General features: G+C 36.7%; 1 protein-coding gene across 4 annotated transcripts in view; it reads left to right on the forward strand.

Moving 5' to 3' along the window:
* ARHGEF10 (Rho guanine nucleotide exchange factor 10) overlaps positions 1-18,567 on the forward strand; it is a 244,523-nt gene that overhangs the window by 100,328 nt on the left and 125,628 nt on the right. For all 4 annotated transcript variants that reach the window (XM_036752754.1, XM_036752755.1, XM_036752756.1 and 1 more), the window contains 5 exons: positions 1,011-1,125; positions 7,452-7,561; positions 12,593-12,670; positions 12,840-13,019; positions 16,908-17,024. In XM_036752754.1, coding sequence (XP_036608649.1) covers positions 1,011-1,125; positions 7,452-7,561; positions 12,593-12,670; positions 12,840-13,019; positions 16,908-17,024 — 600 coding nt within the window. The remainder of the gene's footprint in view (positions 1-1,010; positions 1,126-7,451; positions 7,562-12,592; positions 12,671-12,839; positions 13,020-16,907; positions 17,025-18,567) is intronic.

The raw sequence follows: 18,567 nt of genomic DNA on the forward strand, positions 1-18,567 counted from the left end.
TAGGTAAGGGAGATAGATGAAAACAGAGACACAACAGGAGAGGGCAGAATAAGAACAGCATCTGTAGAGGAGCTTAACTTACCTGCAATGTTGTATACCTGAAGGGAAGCAGAATGAGAAGTCTAGAGAGGTAGACTGGAGCCAGATTGTGTCGGGTCTTGAGTAGTAGGAACAGAAGAGTTATACTGTGAATTTGTATGGCATGGGGATAGTCACCAACTGTTTATGAATAGAGGAGTGACAGGACTAGAGCTGTTTGTTGGGAAGACATCTTTTATGAAAGATCAATTGGAGAGGGGTTAGAGAAGAAGAATTAATAAAATTATTGCAGTAGTCTAGGCGAGAAGTAATGAAGACCTATCCAAATGGAAAATAGTTTTTGGGTCACTAAGTCACCTGGTTCAAAATCAGCTTCTAATGGGTTTGTTGTTTTCTCTGTTCTTCTTAGCTCAAGTCAAAAGTATATTTACATTGGTACATGAAGGGTTTTAAATCGTTCTCAGAACTTGGCCTGTTCTCGTTTGACCATTTGTGGATTGGCCATCCTATGTCAATTAGGAACTTGAGTGCAGTGATAACTTCAGTATTTAGATGATCAGATTTATAAAATGGGAGCCCTGGAGAGAACTGACTTCTGTTTGACCTGGCTCTGTGCGCTTATTGCCCTTTCCACTCTTTGGATATGTTGCTAGAATGTTTTGTAGCAGTATAAGGTGTTTTTTCTGTTCTCAAGAGATAAGTGCTTCAGAAAAGTGTTATGTATATACTGAAATATGTATATATGTTATGTAGATATGTTGTATATTTAAATATTTAATGAATAATGAATATATTTTGAAGTAAAAGAAAATGTCCAACCAAACGATCAATTTGGGACCAAACTACTTGACAGTATTCTTTTAAAAGAAGCTAGCTAAAAGTAGAGATCTGTGCCACGATATGTATGGATATCTGTTGAACTGTATCAATAAACACCAAATTCATAGCTTACTATTTTTCTTCTCTTGCAGATGCAAAAACTCATGCGGGCAGCAAAAGAAGGTACCAAAGATGGCCTTGAAAAAACCAAAGCTGCTGTGAAGAAAGGCCGTTCATTCATCCGGACTAAATCATTTGTTTCCAGTGGTCAGTGTCTATAGAGTTGATGTCACTGTGTCAAGGGTGGATACATTGGCAATGTTGTAATTATTATACTTTACATATGACTATCTGTAAAGCAGTCAGGATATTCCTTAGGGAGAGCATGTTCATGGAGAAAATACTTTTGTGTTTTCCTACTTTGGGGAGATGATAGAAGAGTCTTGAAAATACTCTCAACAAATGATGGAAATTCTCCAAAATGGAGACTTTTCTCTGTTCTTTTATTGATCTAGGTGTAAGAAATCATGATTCTCTACCCTTCATTCCAGGCCCCTTTTACTCTTGCCTTCTACTTTCAGACTTCTTACAAAAACTGTTCTTAGGTACTGTATTCAACCAATTGGATGTTTAACAAAAAGAACATTAAGTACTGTGCAAAGCATCGTAGCTATACTAGTGGAAAACAAAATGATAGATAAGAGATGATTCATGTAAAATAGGAAAGTCTCTTAGCCTCTCAAGTTTCCCATCATCTTTTTAAGAAAACTCAACCCGTTATAGAAGAATTGCCAATTTGCTTTGGTAGAAGGAGTTTCCATACCAAGCATTCCCTACCTTATGATATCACAGGTCCAGGATGTAAAATCACAAATTATTGAAATACTTAAGTAGGGCAAAAGATGTAAAATTTCTTTCTTTCCAGGGGGATGTGTATTTTAGCAGAGGCCAAAACCCTAATCTAACTATGAGGCCTGACTACATACTTTAAATGTCAGTCACATGGGTAGGAGAGGACTTGGCTTTTGTTTAGAGTTGGTTGAAGGCAGTGAGTGAAAAAGTGATTTGGCCATGATTATGTACTTAGTAAGTGTCAGAGGAACCTCTAATTCATCCTCCATACCACTGATAAAATAATCCTGATTTGGAGATGTGATCGTGCCCCCTGCTCATAAAAAGGAAACAGCTCTCTATTAACTCTAGGATAAAATATAGCGTCTTCTATTTGGGATCTTTACAGATAGCGTACATTATTCTCCCATTTTCTAACAAAACTGATCTCCTTCCTGTGTGTCATGTACAGCATCTACCTACCATTTCCAGGGTTTGGTACTGGCCATCTTCCACATCTGGAATGCCTTCCATCTCCATTTCTGTCTCATAGGATCCCTAGCTTCCTTCAAAGAACCTCTTGGATGCCACCTACTACAGGAGTCCTTTAAAGATTCTGCCTCAGTTATTAGTGTTCTCCTCACCTCCCAAATTTTTTTTTATTTACTTTGTATGTATTTGCACATTTTTATCGATATAAAAAAGTATTTTCTCCCAGTAGAATGTAAGCTCCTTGAAGGGAAGGACTGTCTCACTTTTATCCCTAGTTTGTAGCACAGTGGCTGACACACTGTAGTCATTCATTAAATCTTATTAAATTGTTTAATTGAATGCCTGACTCACAAGACAGCTACTACACCATAATACCTTTCAAGGGAGAATTTTAGATTGTAAGCTTCTTGAGGACAAGGAATGTCTTTTGCTTTTTTGTAACCCCAACACTTAGAACAGTAACTAGTGCTTACTAAAGGTTTATTGGTTGATGATTGGTAGGACATTAAGATTTCCCAGTTTTTCTGACATCATAACACATATGTAACCAACTCCTCTGTCTTCCAACCATAAGGCAGGGCCTGCCTAAAGGTATAATTACTGGCAACAGTCTGCATTCAATAGACCATATGATACTTAGAGCATATAGCTTAGAATTGTTATTATTATTTTTTGTCTGGATTAGTGGATGTGGAACTCTGGAGTATAACAGCCTTGGTCACCAGTATAGATGCCATCTGAGAGCTACACAGAGACACTAAGGAGTTAAATGATTTATAATTTATTTATGTGTCAGAGTTAGGATTTGAACATACATCTTCCTGAGTCCAGGGCTGTCCCTCTGTTCATTGCATCCTGCTACCTCTCAGGGACCTTTGTTGTTATGTTCAGTTGTTCAGTTGTGTCTGATTCTTCATGACCCCATGGACCATACATAGCACAGCAGACCCTTCTATCTTCTACTGTCTCCCAAAGTCTGTCCAAACTCAAGTTCATTGCTTCCATGACACTACCTGTCCATCTCATCCTCTGCCATCTCCTTTTCCTTCTGCCTTCAGTCTTTCCCAAGATCAGGATTTTTCATTATGTGGCCAAAGTATCTAAGTTTCAGTTTTAATATTTGACCTTCCAGAGAATACTCTGAATTAATTTCTGTAAGTATTGACTGAATTGATCTCCTTTCTGTCCAAGGGAGTCTCAGAAGTCTTCTTCAGCACCAGAATTTGAAAGCATTGATTCTGCGGTGCTCTGCTTTCCTTACAATCCAGCTCTCACAGCCATACATTGCTACTGGAAAAATAGCTTTGACTATATGGATCTTTGTCAGCAAGGTGGTATCTTTGCTTTTTAGGATGCTGTCCATATTTGCTATAGCTTTCTTTCCAAAGAGCAAGCATCTTTTAATTTCATGGCTGTAGTCACCATCTGTAATGATCTTTGAGCCCAAGAATATAAAATCTGACACCCACTTCCATTTTTTCTCCCTCTATTTGCTAGAAAGTGATGGGACCAGTTGCCAACATATTGGTTTTTTTGATGTTAAGCTCCAAGCCAACTTTTACACTCTCCTCTTTCACCTCATCAAGAGTCTTCTTAATTCTTTTTCACTTTCTGCCATCATAGTGATATCTGCATATATGAGATTGTTGATATTTCTCCTTGCAACTTTTATTTCAGCTTTTGATTTGTGCGGCCTGGCATTTCACATGATGTACTGTGCACATAAGTTAAATAAATAAGGTGACAATATGCAACCTTGTCATACTCCTTTTCCAATCTTAAACGAATCATTTGTTCCATGTTCAGTTCTGTTGCTTTTTGGTGCACATACAAGTTCCTCAGGAGATAAGTAAGATGATCTGGTACTCCCATCCTTTGAGGACTTGCTACATTTTGTTGTGATCCACACACTCAAAGGCTTTATTGTAGTCAACAAAGCAGAAGTAGATTTTTTTTTTTCTGGAACTCCCTTGCCTTCTCCATAATCCAGCAAACGCTGGCAATTTGGTCTCAAGTTCCACTGCTTCTATGAAAACAGCTTGCTCTTCTGATAATTCTTGGTTCACATATTGCTGAAACTTAGCTTGCAGAATCTTAAGCATAACTTTGCTGGTTTGTGAAATGAGAACAATTATTTGGTAATTTCAACATTCTTTGACATTGCTCTTCTTTAGGTTTAGGATGTGTGCTAATCTTTTCCAATCCAGTGGCCTCTGTTCAGTTTCCCAAATTTGCTGGCATATTGAGTGCAGCACTTTAACAGCATCATCTTTTAGGATTTTAGGTAGCTCAGTTGGCCCTATTGTTAGCAATGTTTCCTAAGGCCCACTTGACTTCATTCTCCAGGTTGTCTGGCTCTAGATCAGTAACTACACCATCAAGGTTTATCCTGATGTTAAAATTCTTTTTTTTGTATAGTTATTCTGTATATTCTTGCCACCTCTTCTGAATCTCACCTACTTCTGTTAAGGCCCTTCCATTTTTGTCTTTTATCATGATTATTTTTGCACAAAATATTCCCTTGATATCTTTAATTTTCTTAAAGAGATCTCTTTATCTGTCCTGTTCTATTGTTTTCTTCTATTTCTTTGCATTATTCATTTAAGAAAACCTTCTTATCTTTGCTATTCTTTGAAATTATTTATTCAGTTGGGTATATTTTTCCTTTTCTCCTTTGCCTTTCCCTTGCCTTCTTTCCTCAGCTATTTGTAAAGCCTTATTAGACAGCTATTTTGTTTCCTTGCTTTTTTTCTTTGGAATGTTTTTTGATGCTGCCTCCTATACGGTATTGTGAACCTTAGTCCTTAGTTCTTCAAACACTATGTCTACCAGATCTAATCCCTTAAATCTATTCATCATTTCCAGTTCGTATTCATGAGGGATACTATTTAGGTCATACCTATATGGTCTGATAGATTCCCCTGCTTTCTTCAATTTAATTCTGAATTTTTGTGCTCATGATCTAAGCCACAGTCAGCTCCAGGCCTTGTTTTAACTGACTGCATAGAGCTTTTCCATCTTTGGCTGCAAAGTATATAATCAATCTGCTTTCAATATTGACCTGTGTAGAATAGCTTTAAAGACTTAAGTATTTACTAATAGCATGACATTCAGTTTATATTGAACAGGGATGAAATTAGACAATATCCCAAACTGGTTGTTGAAACATGACCTTGGTATTTAAGGCAATTTGCCCATCAGTGGCATAGTGGAAAGTGAACTGAATTTGTGGCTAGAAGGCGTGGTTTGGCAACTTGTTCTCTTTGTAGCTTTGGGCAAGTCACTTAGTCTCTCCAGGCTTCAGTTTCCTCTTTTATAAAAGACCTTGTTCTAGGTGACCTCTTAGGTCATAAAATCAGGTTTAGATAATCAGATTTTTAGTCAATCAATTAATATTTCCTAAATGACTACTATATTAGAACAGATGAGGACTTTAGAGATTATAAGTTTAGCCCTGTCATTTTACAGATGGAAGGATAGGTTCAAAGTAGAAAAATTAGATCCTGAATTACAGAGTTAGTTAGAAGCAGAATCAAGCTTCACACCTGGATATCCCAACTCTCAGTTTCTACCATGCTATACTTCTAGGTGAACACTTGATGTTTCCATAGACTTAGCTTTAAGTGCCAATGTCTCAAAACTTGCCTTAATTTCCAAAGCACTCATTTAGGTTAGTTCTTAAAGACTTTAGGATTTGGGGAATTGGACTTTTCCAAACTCTTTTTTTTTTTGTAATCCTAAGTATTTTTTTTTATTCATTTTAAAGCATTACTTAGAGAAGGGATCATGAGCTTTACAAGATTGGTAGAGGTCTATGATACACACACACAGACACAGAGTGTAAGAAGGATAGAGAACAAAAACAACTTGGGTGACTAGGAAAGGAAGAAATGCACCCTCAAACAAAGCTGGACTTTAGCTCAACCTGGAATTCCAGCAGATCAAGATAAAAATGGATAGCATTCCAGTCATATCAGAAAGCCTAGGTGAAGATCTACAAGATGTAATGGAAAAGAGGTATAAATTTCAATATGGACCTAGTAAAGATTGAGTTGACATAGATTTACGTGGTATCCCAAAAATTTCAGTGCAGTTTAAATTTTAAAAAATAGATTAAAGTTGTACTAAGACTTTTAAAAAACTCTATGTTTATGCAAATAGGGAGTGGTAACTAGCAGTGACATTCCTTCTGTTAACCCTATGATCTAATTTGACCATTAAGGGGAGATCCGATGACCATCCTATATATATGGCTAACCCATTTTCAAACTCTAGAGCTCTGCTTAAAGAGGGGAGCCCTAGACTCAGTTATATTTCCTTTAGTCTCTTATTCATATGTGGATATTTCAGGAGCTGTAGCTTATAGATGATGAGACTGGGGCCTTATTGCTCATTTATCATTGAACTCTCCAGATTATCTCCTCCATTCTAAGGTTAAAAAGACTATTCACAGTAGATTCTCATTGGTTGGAGAGTGGCCAAACAAATTGTATTTGTATAACAGAATCTTAGTGTGCTAGAAGAACATGATGAACACAGAGAAACTTGGAAAGGCTTATATGAACTGATGCAAAGTGAAGTAGGCAGAACCAAGGAAAGTATACACAACAACCACAACAATGAAAATGGAAAGAACAAAGAACAATTGAAAATGACTATTGTAAAATTATAACCTTGGCCTTAAAAGAGGAGATGTGAAAAAGATGTCTCCCCCTTTATTGTTTGCAGAGCGGAGGTGAAGGGAGATCCATGGGTATGGAACATTGCATATAATATCTAGTTTTGGTGGAATGTGTTGGTTTTGTTGATTTTTTTTCCTCATTTAAAACAATTATTTATTATGAGAGGAATACTGGGGGGATGTGGGTGGTGTAAAAACAGCAGATGGTTTACAAATATTATGCAATTTTATCCTCATAACATTCCTGTGAGGTAGGTGGTTTTACAGATGAGTAAACTGAGACAGTCACCATTTATGACTTGCCCAGGGTCACACAGCTATGAATGTCTAAAGCTGAATTTGAACTCAGGTCTTCTTGACTCCTACCTCCCTGAAACAACTGTATACTATAGCTTTCATTTTAGTAAAGTTTACGTGTCACCAAAATGCTCTCTCAACTTTTGTGTGAAGGACAATGGGAACTTGCTTGAGATATGATCTATGAGGAACTGAAATTTAATAAATTATATGTGTATATGCTAGTTTCAATGTATTATAAAATTTTAAATATATTTCCACTAAAAACAAGTATTTCATTTTCTATTTTTAGAACACAGATCTCGTCTTCAAGAAGAAGAACTGAATTTATTTATTGATGTCGATTGTGTGCACACAGAGGCAATTATGACTCCAATGCCTGAAGGTTTATCCCAGCAGCAAGTTAGTATGTTTTGCATTGTGAGAAAACTGAATATGACCACATACATTTTAAAGCAATGTTTGTTGTGTGACTTACAATTTTCAAAGCATTCTCAATATTTATTGTTCTTTATCTATAAAATACACCATAAGCATATGCCTTTGTTGGGGTAGATGAGAAGTATCAATAGGGGGCTCTGGAATGGGGATTGACGTGCCAAAGTCTCACAACTTGTTGATAGAACAGCTAGAATTAGAACTCAGGTCTATTAACTTTGAATCTAATGTTCCTTCTACTCCTGTTTCTATTGCCTCTAGGGAAGGATTGGGTAGTTTTATGAGGGGAAATACTAATTCTACTACTAATAATAGCTAGCATTCATATAGCTCTTTAAGATTTTCAAAGTCATTTGTATGTGTGAATTCATTTGATCCTCACAAGAAACTTGGGGAGTTAGGTATGATTATTATCCCCATTTTACAGATGAGGAAAGTGAGGCACAGATAGGTTTTAGTGACCTGCCCCATGTCACATAGCTGTTAAGCATCTGGTACATTGTTCAAATTCAGGTCTTCCTGACTCTAGGCCTGTGCTCTATAGCTTTCCAAATGCGTCCAACGATGTGGTAAAAATTATAGGTATAGGAGGTGGAAAATAAAGGCAACAAGTATTATCAAGCATGTCTATTTGGTCAAATTAGATGGCAAAAGTAAAAAATGTATGATGCCAAGGGATAAGCAGACGGGTTTTTAAAAGGACTTTAAAATCTGATTTGGACATAAGTAGAAAGAGTATGGGATTTAAAGGCAGAGGACCTGGGCTGGAATCCCCCGACTATCTCTGTCACCTTGGGCACATCATTTGAAGCCTCCTCATCTCTTATGTGTTGGAATACATGTCCTCCATGGTCTGTTCTTTCTAGCTCTTTAAAAAATTACCTTTCGATCCAAGGAAAGAGATCTGAAGAAGTGGATGACAGTATGGAAGAGGAAGCTAAGGAAGAATCCTGAGTCTATAATATAGTTGAGGAAAAAAAGCATCTTGATCTTGAACCTGATTCAGACACTTTCTGGCTTTGATGCTTACCCAGTTGTGTGACCATGACCTTCGTCTCTCTGATCAGGCCTGGATGGGGATAACAGTATTTACTACCTATTTCATAGGGGGACATTTCTAAGGAAAACACTTGGTGAACCTTAATTCAATAAATGTTTATTATTAGTCTGTAGCTAATTGGAGCCTAAGAGATGGGCAATGATTTAATTCAATTCAGCAAGTATTTAAATGCCTTCTAGGAGCCAAGTATTGTGTTAGGTGCGGGGAACATAAAGACAAAGCAAACAAACAAACAAAAACCAGACTTTGTCACAAAGACCTAATATTCTAGTGGGAAGATATGTACTTGGAAAAGTAAAAGCAGACTATTTATAAAATGATGCAAAATAATTTCTAGAGATAGGGAATGTCAACTTGGAGGAATCTGGAGAGGTCTCACATGCAGGAGGAGGCAATTGAGCTGTTTTTCCAGAAAGTGAGAGATCTTGTGATGAGAAGAGAGTACATTTCCAGCCCTGTCCAAAGGTACAGAAAAAAGAGATGGAATTTCCTGTACAGGAAACATTTGGCAGGCCAGTGTAACTGGAATTGAGTTTTCAGGAAAGGGGATTATATCAAACAAGTTTGGAAAGGTTGGTGGCAGCTAAGTTGTGGAAGGCCTAAGAATTTTCAGGATGTGATTACCCAGTGAACCTAATTAAAATATAGATTGGCCTATTGGGAAAACCAAACATCTCAAGGAGCGGAGACTAGTGAGTTGGAGCACAGCCAGACAAGAGTAACCAGGCTGGAGAGGGGACTAGAGGCAATGCTATAGCCTGAAGAAGAGAACACTTAGGTAGTATGATTTCTGTCTTCAATTAGTGAAAGGTCTGTTGTGTTGAAGACAGATTAGACTCATTCTTCCTGGCTTCAAAGGGAAATTTTAAGAGCCTAGTGTAAAGTAAATCAGTCAATCTGCAAAGATTACTAAGAGCCTTCTATGTCCCAGGTACTGTGTTAGGTGTTGAACAATCTTATAAGAATTAATTGGGAAAATGAAGAATTTCATGTTATAATTATACTCTCCCAAGAATCAGTATATTGAATATCAGTATAGTGAATGATTATCTGATACATTTGTGTATTTTAGTCTGATTATAGGAACCAAAAAAGCTAATGGAAGGTACAGTACTGAAAGGTAAGGTGGTGACCAGGACTAGACAACTCTATAAACAACATTTTAGCAAAGGGATTGATAAATTTGATTATAGTTCAAATGTTTTAAACTACATTTTAAAAAACACATTAATAAACTGGCTACTATTTCAAGGAGAACAGCTAGGATACTGAAGGACCACAAATACAATCTGGATGAGGACATGTTGAAGGGACAGATTTTTATTCTTGAGGAGAGATTTTGGGGGTGGGTTAAATTATAACCTCTTTAAAGCATTGGACAAACTATCATGTGGAAGAAAGAATTAGACTTGTTCTACTTGGATCCAGAGTAGAAAATTGTAAGACAAATTTATGTTTAAAGTAAGGGAAAACTTCCTGATAATTGTTATTGTTCAGTCATTTCAGTCTTGTTCAGCTCTCTATGACCCCATTTGGAGTTTTCTTTGCAAAGATACTAGAGTGGTTTGCAGTTTCCTTCTCTAGCTCATTTTACAGATGAAGAAACTGAGGCAAATAGGAGCAAATGACTTACCCAGGTCGCACAGCTACTAATTGTCTGAGCCCAGATTTGTACTGTGGTTTTCTCTACTCCAGGCCCTGAACTCTATCCACCGCACCACCTAGCTGCCCTGTTCCTAATAATTAGATCCATCCAAAAGTAGGAATGGGTTTCCTCACAAATGAGTTACCCCTCATTTTTAAAAGACTTTCTGAGGTCCTGAAACTAAGTTTGGATGACCCTCTATATTATGGTGGTGATTGTTGTTTAGATAGAGGGTGAGCATCTGTAAATGACCTCTGAGGTCTCTTCAAGCTCTGAGTTTTTATAAATATTGGTTATAAATCAGTTCCCCCCTCCTTATCCCATCCTCAGAAATATACTATTTTAAATGAATTAGAAGACTGGGTTAATTAAGACAAGAAAAATTTTGGTAAATCTTTTGTATAATGATAACTCCTCTGATAAAAAAAAATTATTATTCTCTAATTACTGTTAAAAAATATGAATTTTTTCCCAAACTGGAATTTTTGTAAAGCTTGAGGCTTATACTTTTTTTATCCACTAGGTGGTAGTATAGGATGCTCAAATATTCATAGGCTGAGTTGCCTGATAGTGATAAAGAGAGGCTCGGGAAATTATTTTCAGCTTAACTTTAGGTTAGTCATGCTGTTATATTATTTATAATCAGTGTGCCACTTGTGGACAAAAAAATTATGCAATAAAATTATATGCGAAGAGACATTTCCCTTGGTTCTACAAAAGTGCCATGTATTATCAACTACATAGAATGAACTTGTGATTCATCCCGTGTAGCTTTTGCTTGAGATTAGAAAATATCCACATGGAGAACAAACCATACCCCAAGGAATTAAAAAAAAGAAAATGAAAAGTTTAAAAAAATTCATATTCTGACTGACGAAAATTGTACTATATTATGCAATATGTGCATGACTCCAATATTTGCTATTGTACATTTAACATGCTTTAACTATACACTTGTGCTAAGTTTCTTTCATTTATCCTTTCTTGTCCCCAACATATTAATCTCTTTCTCAGAAAATAAGGTCTTTACAAGGCAAGTGGTAAAGTGAAAAGAGTATGAAATTCAGAGTCAGGAGAGCTGAGCATAACTTGGCTCTACTATGTAAGCGCTCCATCATCACTTTATGTGATGAGGTCCATCAAAAGTACTAAGCCTCAGTTTCTTCAGCTATAAAATAGAGATAATTATGCCTCAGGCTTTTCCTAGGATTATTGTTGAGGAAAGTTCTTTGTGAAAATGAATTATTGTTGTTGTTGTAATTGTCCTTATTATTTTGTGTTGTGATATGGAATCTATCCTAGATTTTCTTTTGTTAATCATCCACTCCATACTGTTCCATGCATAGGACAGCTACTCAGGAAACACTTGTTGAAAGAATTTTTTTTAGTAATGCTATAAAAGTCACCCAATTCCCATCCTCAAAGAGCTTATATTCTAATTGAAGGAGACAACACATATAGGGAAGTGGTTTGAGGGAAGGGAGTTTTGGTCTGGGGAGCTGTAGGTGTGGTTAGTGGGGCCATAGGGCAGTCAATTGTTACATCTTTTTTAGTACAGAGGATCTGAGTACCAATGCTGCTTCTGATGCATACTATCTGTGTGAGCTTGGGTAAATCAATTAACTTCCCTGGTCCTCAGTTTCCTCAACTATAAGATGAGGGGACTGGGATAGTCCCTAGCCTATGATTACTGTTCTTAGACCAAAAGGTAAAAAAAGCTGGGGCATAGAAGGCGGTGATGGAATGTGCTGTGGCAGAATGCTAGCAATTGTCATGAGTGGATAAATGGTGAGGTTGGTCTACGGCTGGCTTAGAGATAGTGTGTTTGCTGAATTTGCACTCACCCATCAATTAAGATAGCTCAACCTCTGAGTGAAGATCGAAAGCTGAGTGGACTAATTACCTCAGAGGTGGAGAAGGGATAATGGGAAGAAGGAGGAAAGGGTATGGTTTCTGGGGTGCTGATCTGGAGGGTAGAAAAAGAAAAGGAAACAAAGTAGGTGGTGAGATGTCTGGAGGAGATGTATATATACATATCTATGTCAAAAAATAATGTCCTGATCCTGTAACGCATTTCACTTTACAATGATTATAAATTATTGATTCTTTGTGTGTTTCTGGCAAGCAAAAATTAAAAAAAATAAAACTCTTTGGGGACCCCATCATTTTTCTACATTATAACAATACTGTTGGCCATCCCCAAAGCTAAAATGCAAATTACTTCCTGCTACATGTATGATACATACAGTTGAAGCAATTTTCTCTAATAATATTTTCAAATATTCCACAGGTTGTAAGAAGATACATTTTGGGTTCAGTTGTCGATAGTGAAAAAAACTATGTGGATGCTCTTAAAAGGATTTTGGAGGTACCTAAATGTCATTATCGTACTTTTTTGTAAACTACTATAATTTTGTAAATTAATCAAGTTCTCAAAAATATATTTTCTATATTTAAGCACTAGCCATCAAGGAATTTGTGTGAATTATCTCTTTCAAAACTTAAAAAAAAATAATCTTTTTTTTTTTTTACTCTAGCAATATGAAAAACCACTTTCAGAGATGGAACCAAAGGTTTTGAGTGAAAGGAAACTAAAGATGGTGTTTTATCGCATTAAGGAAATCCTTCAGTGTCATTCTATGTTCCAGATCGCTTTGGCCAGTCGGGTATCAGAATGGGATTCCGTTGAAATGATCGGAGATGTCTTTGTTGCTTCGGTAAATACAGTAGCACACATCCATATATTCTCATTCCTCCTCAGCTGCATTCTTTTGGCTGTCTGAACAGTGGACTTGTGCTGCTGATTGTGAAAACAATTAACTTGATGAACATAGCAGGAAGGGGGAATGTTAGGCTTGTCATATATGCGATTGATATGACCATAATGTTATTTCAGACTCAAATGGAAATTCACTAGCAAAGCATAGATTAATATTCAGAATATTAAGGAAGAAGATGTAGTTTGTCAAATAAAATAGAAATCAGGAGCAAAATTGTTTCAGTGGTCTAGTGTATTATCCCATAATGCATGAATAAAGTTTTATAATGGTTCAGTATCATTTTAAACTGTCCTGATGCTGTTTCCTGAACTTTATTTGGAGATTTCTTTTATCCAGACTTATGATTTCATTATTGAGGGGAGTCCCCAGTGTGAAACTCCTTTGGGTAGTGCTATTTGAAAATTAGTATGAAATTTAGAAACTTAGAAGACTATCAGGACACTGAGAGGTTAATGTAATTTGCTCATGTTCACATTTTTGTGTGTGTGAAAGGCAGAATTTGAAATCTAGTCTTCCTGACTCCAAAGCTGGCTCCCTATCCACTACATTGTATTATTTCTCTCCATTTTTAATATGGGCTTGTATCAGCAAGACAATAATCACAATATATATAATTGTCAAAATGTCTATGTGGTTCTATATCACAAAATATACAAGACTCTCCACATAGAAGGTTGAAGTAGTAAACCATTTATTCAGACATCAAACAACCAGATCCCACAACCAATATGCCCGATCCATCACAGCAGCAAAGAATTTGATATACAATACCACAGCAGAGAATGGCACTCTATCCCAAAACCATCTGCCCCCCTGCTGGGGCCTTCCCAAAAACTCACTCACAGCCACCACATGTCTGCTCTTTCCCTCAGCTCTAACTGTAGCAACTGCTCTCTGAGCATTTCCTGTGACACAATTTCCTTTTCCTCTCAGCAAGCGCCTCCCACACATATGACTTAGGCTTCCTGTGATGTAAGCAGGTCATATGGCCTATTAATGGGTGAGAAAGATCTTCAAATCTAAATTGCTGTTACAGGGCTGTATTTAAAATGTGAAAATTTCATAAATTCTCATATTAGGCTGGGTCTTTGTAATATGAAAGTCAGTCAAAAGATATTACATAGTGCTTTCTATATAGATAGCAGATATCTGCTTTGACTTCACCTTCTTCTCTCTCCAATCTCAATTGAAGAGTTAGCCATTTCAACTCCACACTATCCTCTTCTCTTATCCCTCTCCACCATCCCTCCCTCTCCTCCATTTGTCCTATATACACTCTTCTTTTGCCAAACCCCAGCCCTGGATTATTCCCACCATATTCCTCCTTTGATCCTACTTGAGCCACTGAACAAATCTGGAGGAAGTCTCACAATTATGCTGACTTTTGCGTTGCAAATGTATGTACTCCAGTCTCAACTGGGCTATCCCTGAAGCAAAGTAAACTTTTTATTCTTTTCTAATTGATTCTGTCCCTCCCTCTTCACAGAAACTATTCCAGACCAATTATTTCCTCCTCAAAGTCTCCATACTTTCTCCTCTTCCCACTTTCCATTAGCTTGTCTCTTTAAAGAAAATACTGAGGACATTCAACATGTGCTCCCTCTTCTGTTTTCTTTATTGCAAATATTCATTGATATCATCTTCTACTCTCTCCTTCTTTCCTCTAGTCTGACAAAAAGGTTGTCCTTGCTAAGACCAGTCCTTCTGCATGTGCACTTGCATCCACTCCATCCCTTCTTCAGCAGATTGCATCCTTTAACCCTCTCTCTTTCAAATTGTTAACCTTTCCCTATCACCTTGATCCCTTTCTATATCCTCTAAACATGGTCAAGTTGTCCCCATCCTTAAAAAAATCTTCATTAGACCCTACAATTCCTTTAGGCTAACATCTTGTATTCTTCCCTTTGTCAGCCAAACTCTTTGAAAAAGTTTTCTATACTCAGTACCTCTACTTCCTCTTTTTTTATTCCTCAGCCCTTTGTAATCTGGCTATCTACATTATCACTGGGCTGAAACTGCTCTTTCCAAAGTTACTAATGATCTCTTAGTTGCCAAATCTATTGATCTTTTTGCAGTCCTAATTCTTCTTGATTTATCTGCTGCTTTTGACACTGCTGACCACCCTTTCTTCCTAGATACTCTGTTTTCTTTGTTTTGTGCGTGTGTGTGTGTGTGTGTGTGTGTGTGTGTGATGTTTTCTCATGATTTGCCTCTTACTTGTGTGACTGCTTTTTCTCAGTTTCCTTTGCTGGTTCGTCATCTTCATCAATCACACTAGTGGTAGATGATTCCTCACGGTACTGTCCTGGGCTTTCTAATCTTCTTCTTATATATTCACTCTTGTAATTATCTCATTTTTCATGGACCTAACTATAATCTGTAAATTAACGGTTCCTAGATGCCTCTATCTTTAGCTTTAGTATCTCTCCCAAGATTTAGTCTCAGATCACTAGCTATCTATTGAACATATCCTTATTTATATTAAAGGCTCCATAATCCTTCTAGTGTCTTAGTGCATATTGCCATTATCCTGAACTCCTCACTTTTCCTCACCCCACATAGCCAATCACTTGCTGTTTCTACCTTCATGTCTCTCCATTTTAAATGGAGAGTGTTGAAATAAAATATGAAATAGTATAATAAGAAAAAATACTTACCTTCAAAAATCCAGAAAAGCTCATTTGGTAGCACATGTTTTCTTCACATCTCTAATTCCACTCATAGAGCTACCACTTTAGTTCAAGTCTTCCTCACCTCATATCTAGATTACAGATTCCTAATTGGTATTCCTATCTCAGGTCTCTCACTACTCCAGTCACTTCTATATGATGCTGAAAAAGTAATATTTAAAAATTATGTTTTTAATGCTTTTTAATGCTCATTTCATTTTCATATCAGCATCACTTCCAATAACTCCTCCTTTTCCCCAAAACACATATTCTTTTAGCAAATAAGTACAATCAAGCAAAGCAGAGTAATATTTAGTTCATTCCTGAAAATGAATGCCTTATTCCACACCTAGAGTTCCCCACCTCTGCTGAGAGATAGGAGTATGTATGCTTCACCACCAAACCTCAGTGGTATTCATTGGTTACCTCCTTGATTGGAGCAGGGATGGGGAACCTGCAGCCTCGAGGCCACATGTATGGCCCTGTAGGCCCTCAAGGGCATCCCTTTAATTGAAAACAGTTTTAGATTCAATCAAAGGGATGCACTTGAGGACCTTGAGGACCACATATGGCCTTGAGGCCTCAGGTTCCCCACCCCTGGATTAGTCTTTCATTATTATTTTCCTTTACATTATTATAGATCATGTACAAATTGTTACCATTCACTCTATATCAGTTCATATGTTTCCTCAAGATTCTCTGAATTTTTCATATTCATTATTTTCTGTGACAGTATGATCTTGTCACTATGATCTGTTCAGCTATTCCCCAATTGATGGAATGCATACCTTCCTTCTTTTTTTTTTTGCTGTAGCATAAAGTAAAGCTTTAGATGTTCTGTTATGAGTGGGTTCTTTTTTTCTGTCTTTGATCTTCTTGTAATCCATGCCTAATAGTGGTATCACTGAGTCAAACGCTATGTAGAGTTTAGTTTAGTGACTTTTTAGTATAATTCCAAATTCAGCCAGTCTTAAGACAACTAATGAGAAGTTCATTATAACAAACAGGAGCTGTGAAGGTTTTATTTTTTTTTAACATTGTAGAAATTTAAAGGATACTCATGAAATATAGACTTTCATACTAAGCTAAAATTTGTAGACTTTGTTCTTTGCATATTTATATATTCCTGAATATTATTAATTTACTCATGTTTTAGTTTTCCAAATCCATGGTGCTGGATGCTTACAGTGAATATGTGAATAATTTTAGTACAGCTGTGGGAATTCTCAAGAAAACATGTGCTACCAAACCAGCTTTTCTGGATTTTTTGAAGGTAAGTATTTTTTTCTTATTATATTATTTCATATTTTATTTCAACACTCTCCATTTAAAATGGAAGTGGCTAAAGGTATCCATATCTAAGATAGATACCAGAATTCTATATATATGATCACTATTTCCAGCCTTCATATATAGAATATTATTTGCCATAAATGTATAAATAATAGTAATAAACTAGAGATTTTGAGCTGATCTTAGAATTTGAGATGTTTTAGGAAAGTGTTTTAAGATCATTGAAAATCAGTGTTATTGGAATATAATTTTGAAGTTTATTGGCTGTGTGGCCCTAGGCAAACCGCTTGGTGCCCTAGGTAATTCTCTCAGACTGTAAATTGTCACAAAATTGTCAGTCTGCATTGGCATAAGAAATCTGCTCATGGGGAGTTACCCAATTAAATCTAGAATCAGAAAAACAACATTAAAAACCAACCTTGTATTATGGTCATATAGCTGTGTGATGTAGAGGATAGAGCACTGTGCCTAAGTTCAGATATGACTTCAGATATGTTATAATTGTGTGACCCGGGGCAAGTCACTTAAACTCTGTCTGCCTCAATTTCCTCATCCATAAAATGGGGATAATAATAGCACTTACTTTCCAGAGTTGTTGCAAGGATAACACAACGTATGTATAAAATGCTTTGAAAACCTTAAAGTGCTATATAAACGTTAACTATTATATAAAAGTAAAGAAGTAAAAAATTGAATTAGATATGTTGAGGCAACATTTAAAAAGAAGGTTTCTTTCTCTTGCTCTTCTAAAACATCATGATAGAAATAACAAAGAGCATGTTCTGATTTGTCACAGTAGCCTCTTTTGGGGTCAGGTCTAATAATAAAGGACTGAAAAGCCAAACCCCTTAGTATACTGGGTCCCTACCAGGGGAGGCATTTGTTTTTCTTTTTCCTTTGATGTTTAGTTGGAGATAACTGAAGACCCTACTTTGTGGCTATCTGTCTTTGAAGTGATAAAGAATGTTTTACTGACTTCTCTCCCCCTACCCCTTATAAAGGCCTAATGAATATTGACACATGCTATTTAATCAGCTGGCAGTGCTTTTCCCCTAGACCTAGGATGCATATCAGGTAGTATGATAAAAATAGGATACGAAAGCTTGCTGCATGTTTGGATCAAATTAAATTTCCTCTTCAGATACTGTGGTAGCCATATAAAGAAGCTTGACATCAACCTAATTTGCACTAGGGTTGGAAAGATAGTGAATTGCGTGCTGGACTTGGAGTCAGAAAGTCCTGGGTTCATGTGCCATCTAAGACTAGTTGTGTGGCACAGAGAAAAGATGGTCTATTTCCAAAAGAAATCTTATAAAAATGAGATCTCAAACTCCTGTCCCTAGAGCACTCTTCCATCTCCATCAGGTCCATATGTTAAATCCTCCCAACTCTAATTCATGGTCACTTGAATGATACACTCTGCCTCTCCCCTTCCCCATCCTCTTCCTCACACTGCCTGCCTACATTACTCTATCCCCTGTTCCCACATTATCTGTCTCTTTACCCCTTTTCACTTTTTGCCA

The sequence above is a fragment of the Trichosurus vulpecula genome, chromosome 3 (genome assembly GCF_011100635.1).
Source record: "Trichosurus vulpecula isolate mTriVul1 chromosome 3, mTriVul1.pri, whole genome shotgun sequence".
NCBI classification, from domain to species: domain Eukaryota; kingdom Metazoa; phylum Chordata; class Mammalia; order Diprotodontia; family Phalangeridae; genus Trichosurus; species Trichosurus vulpecula.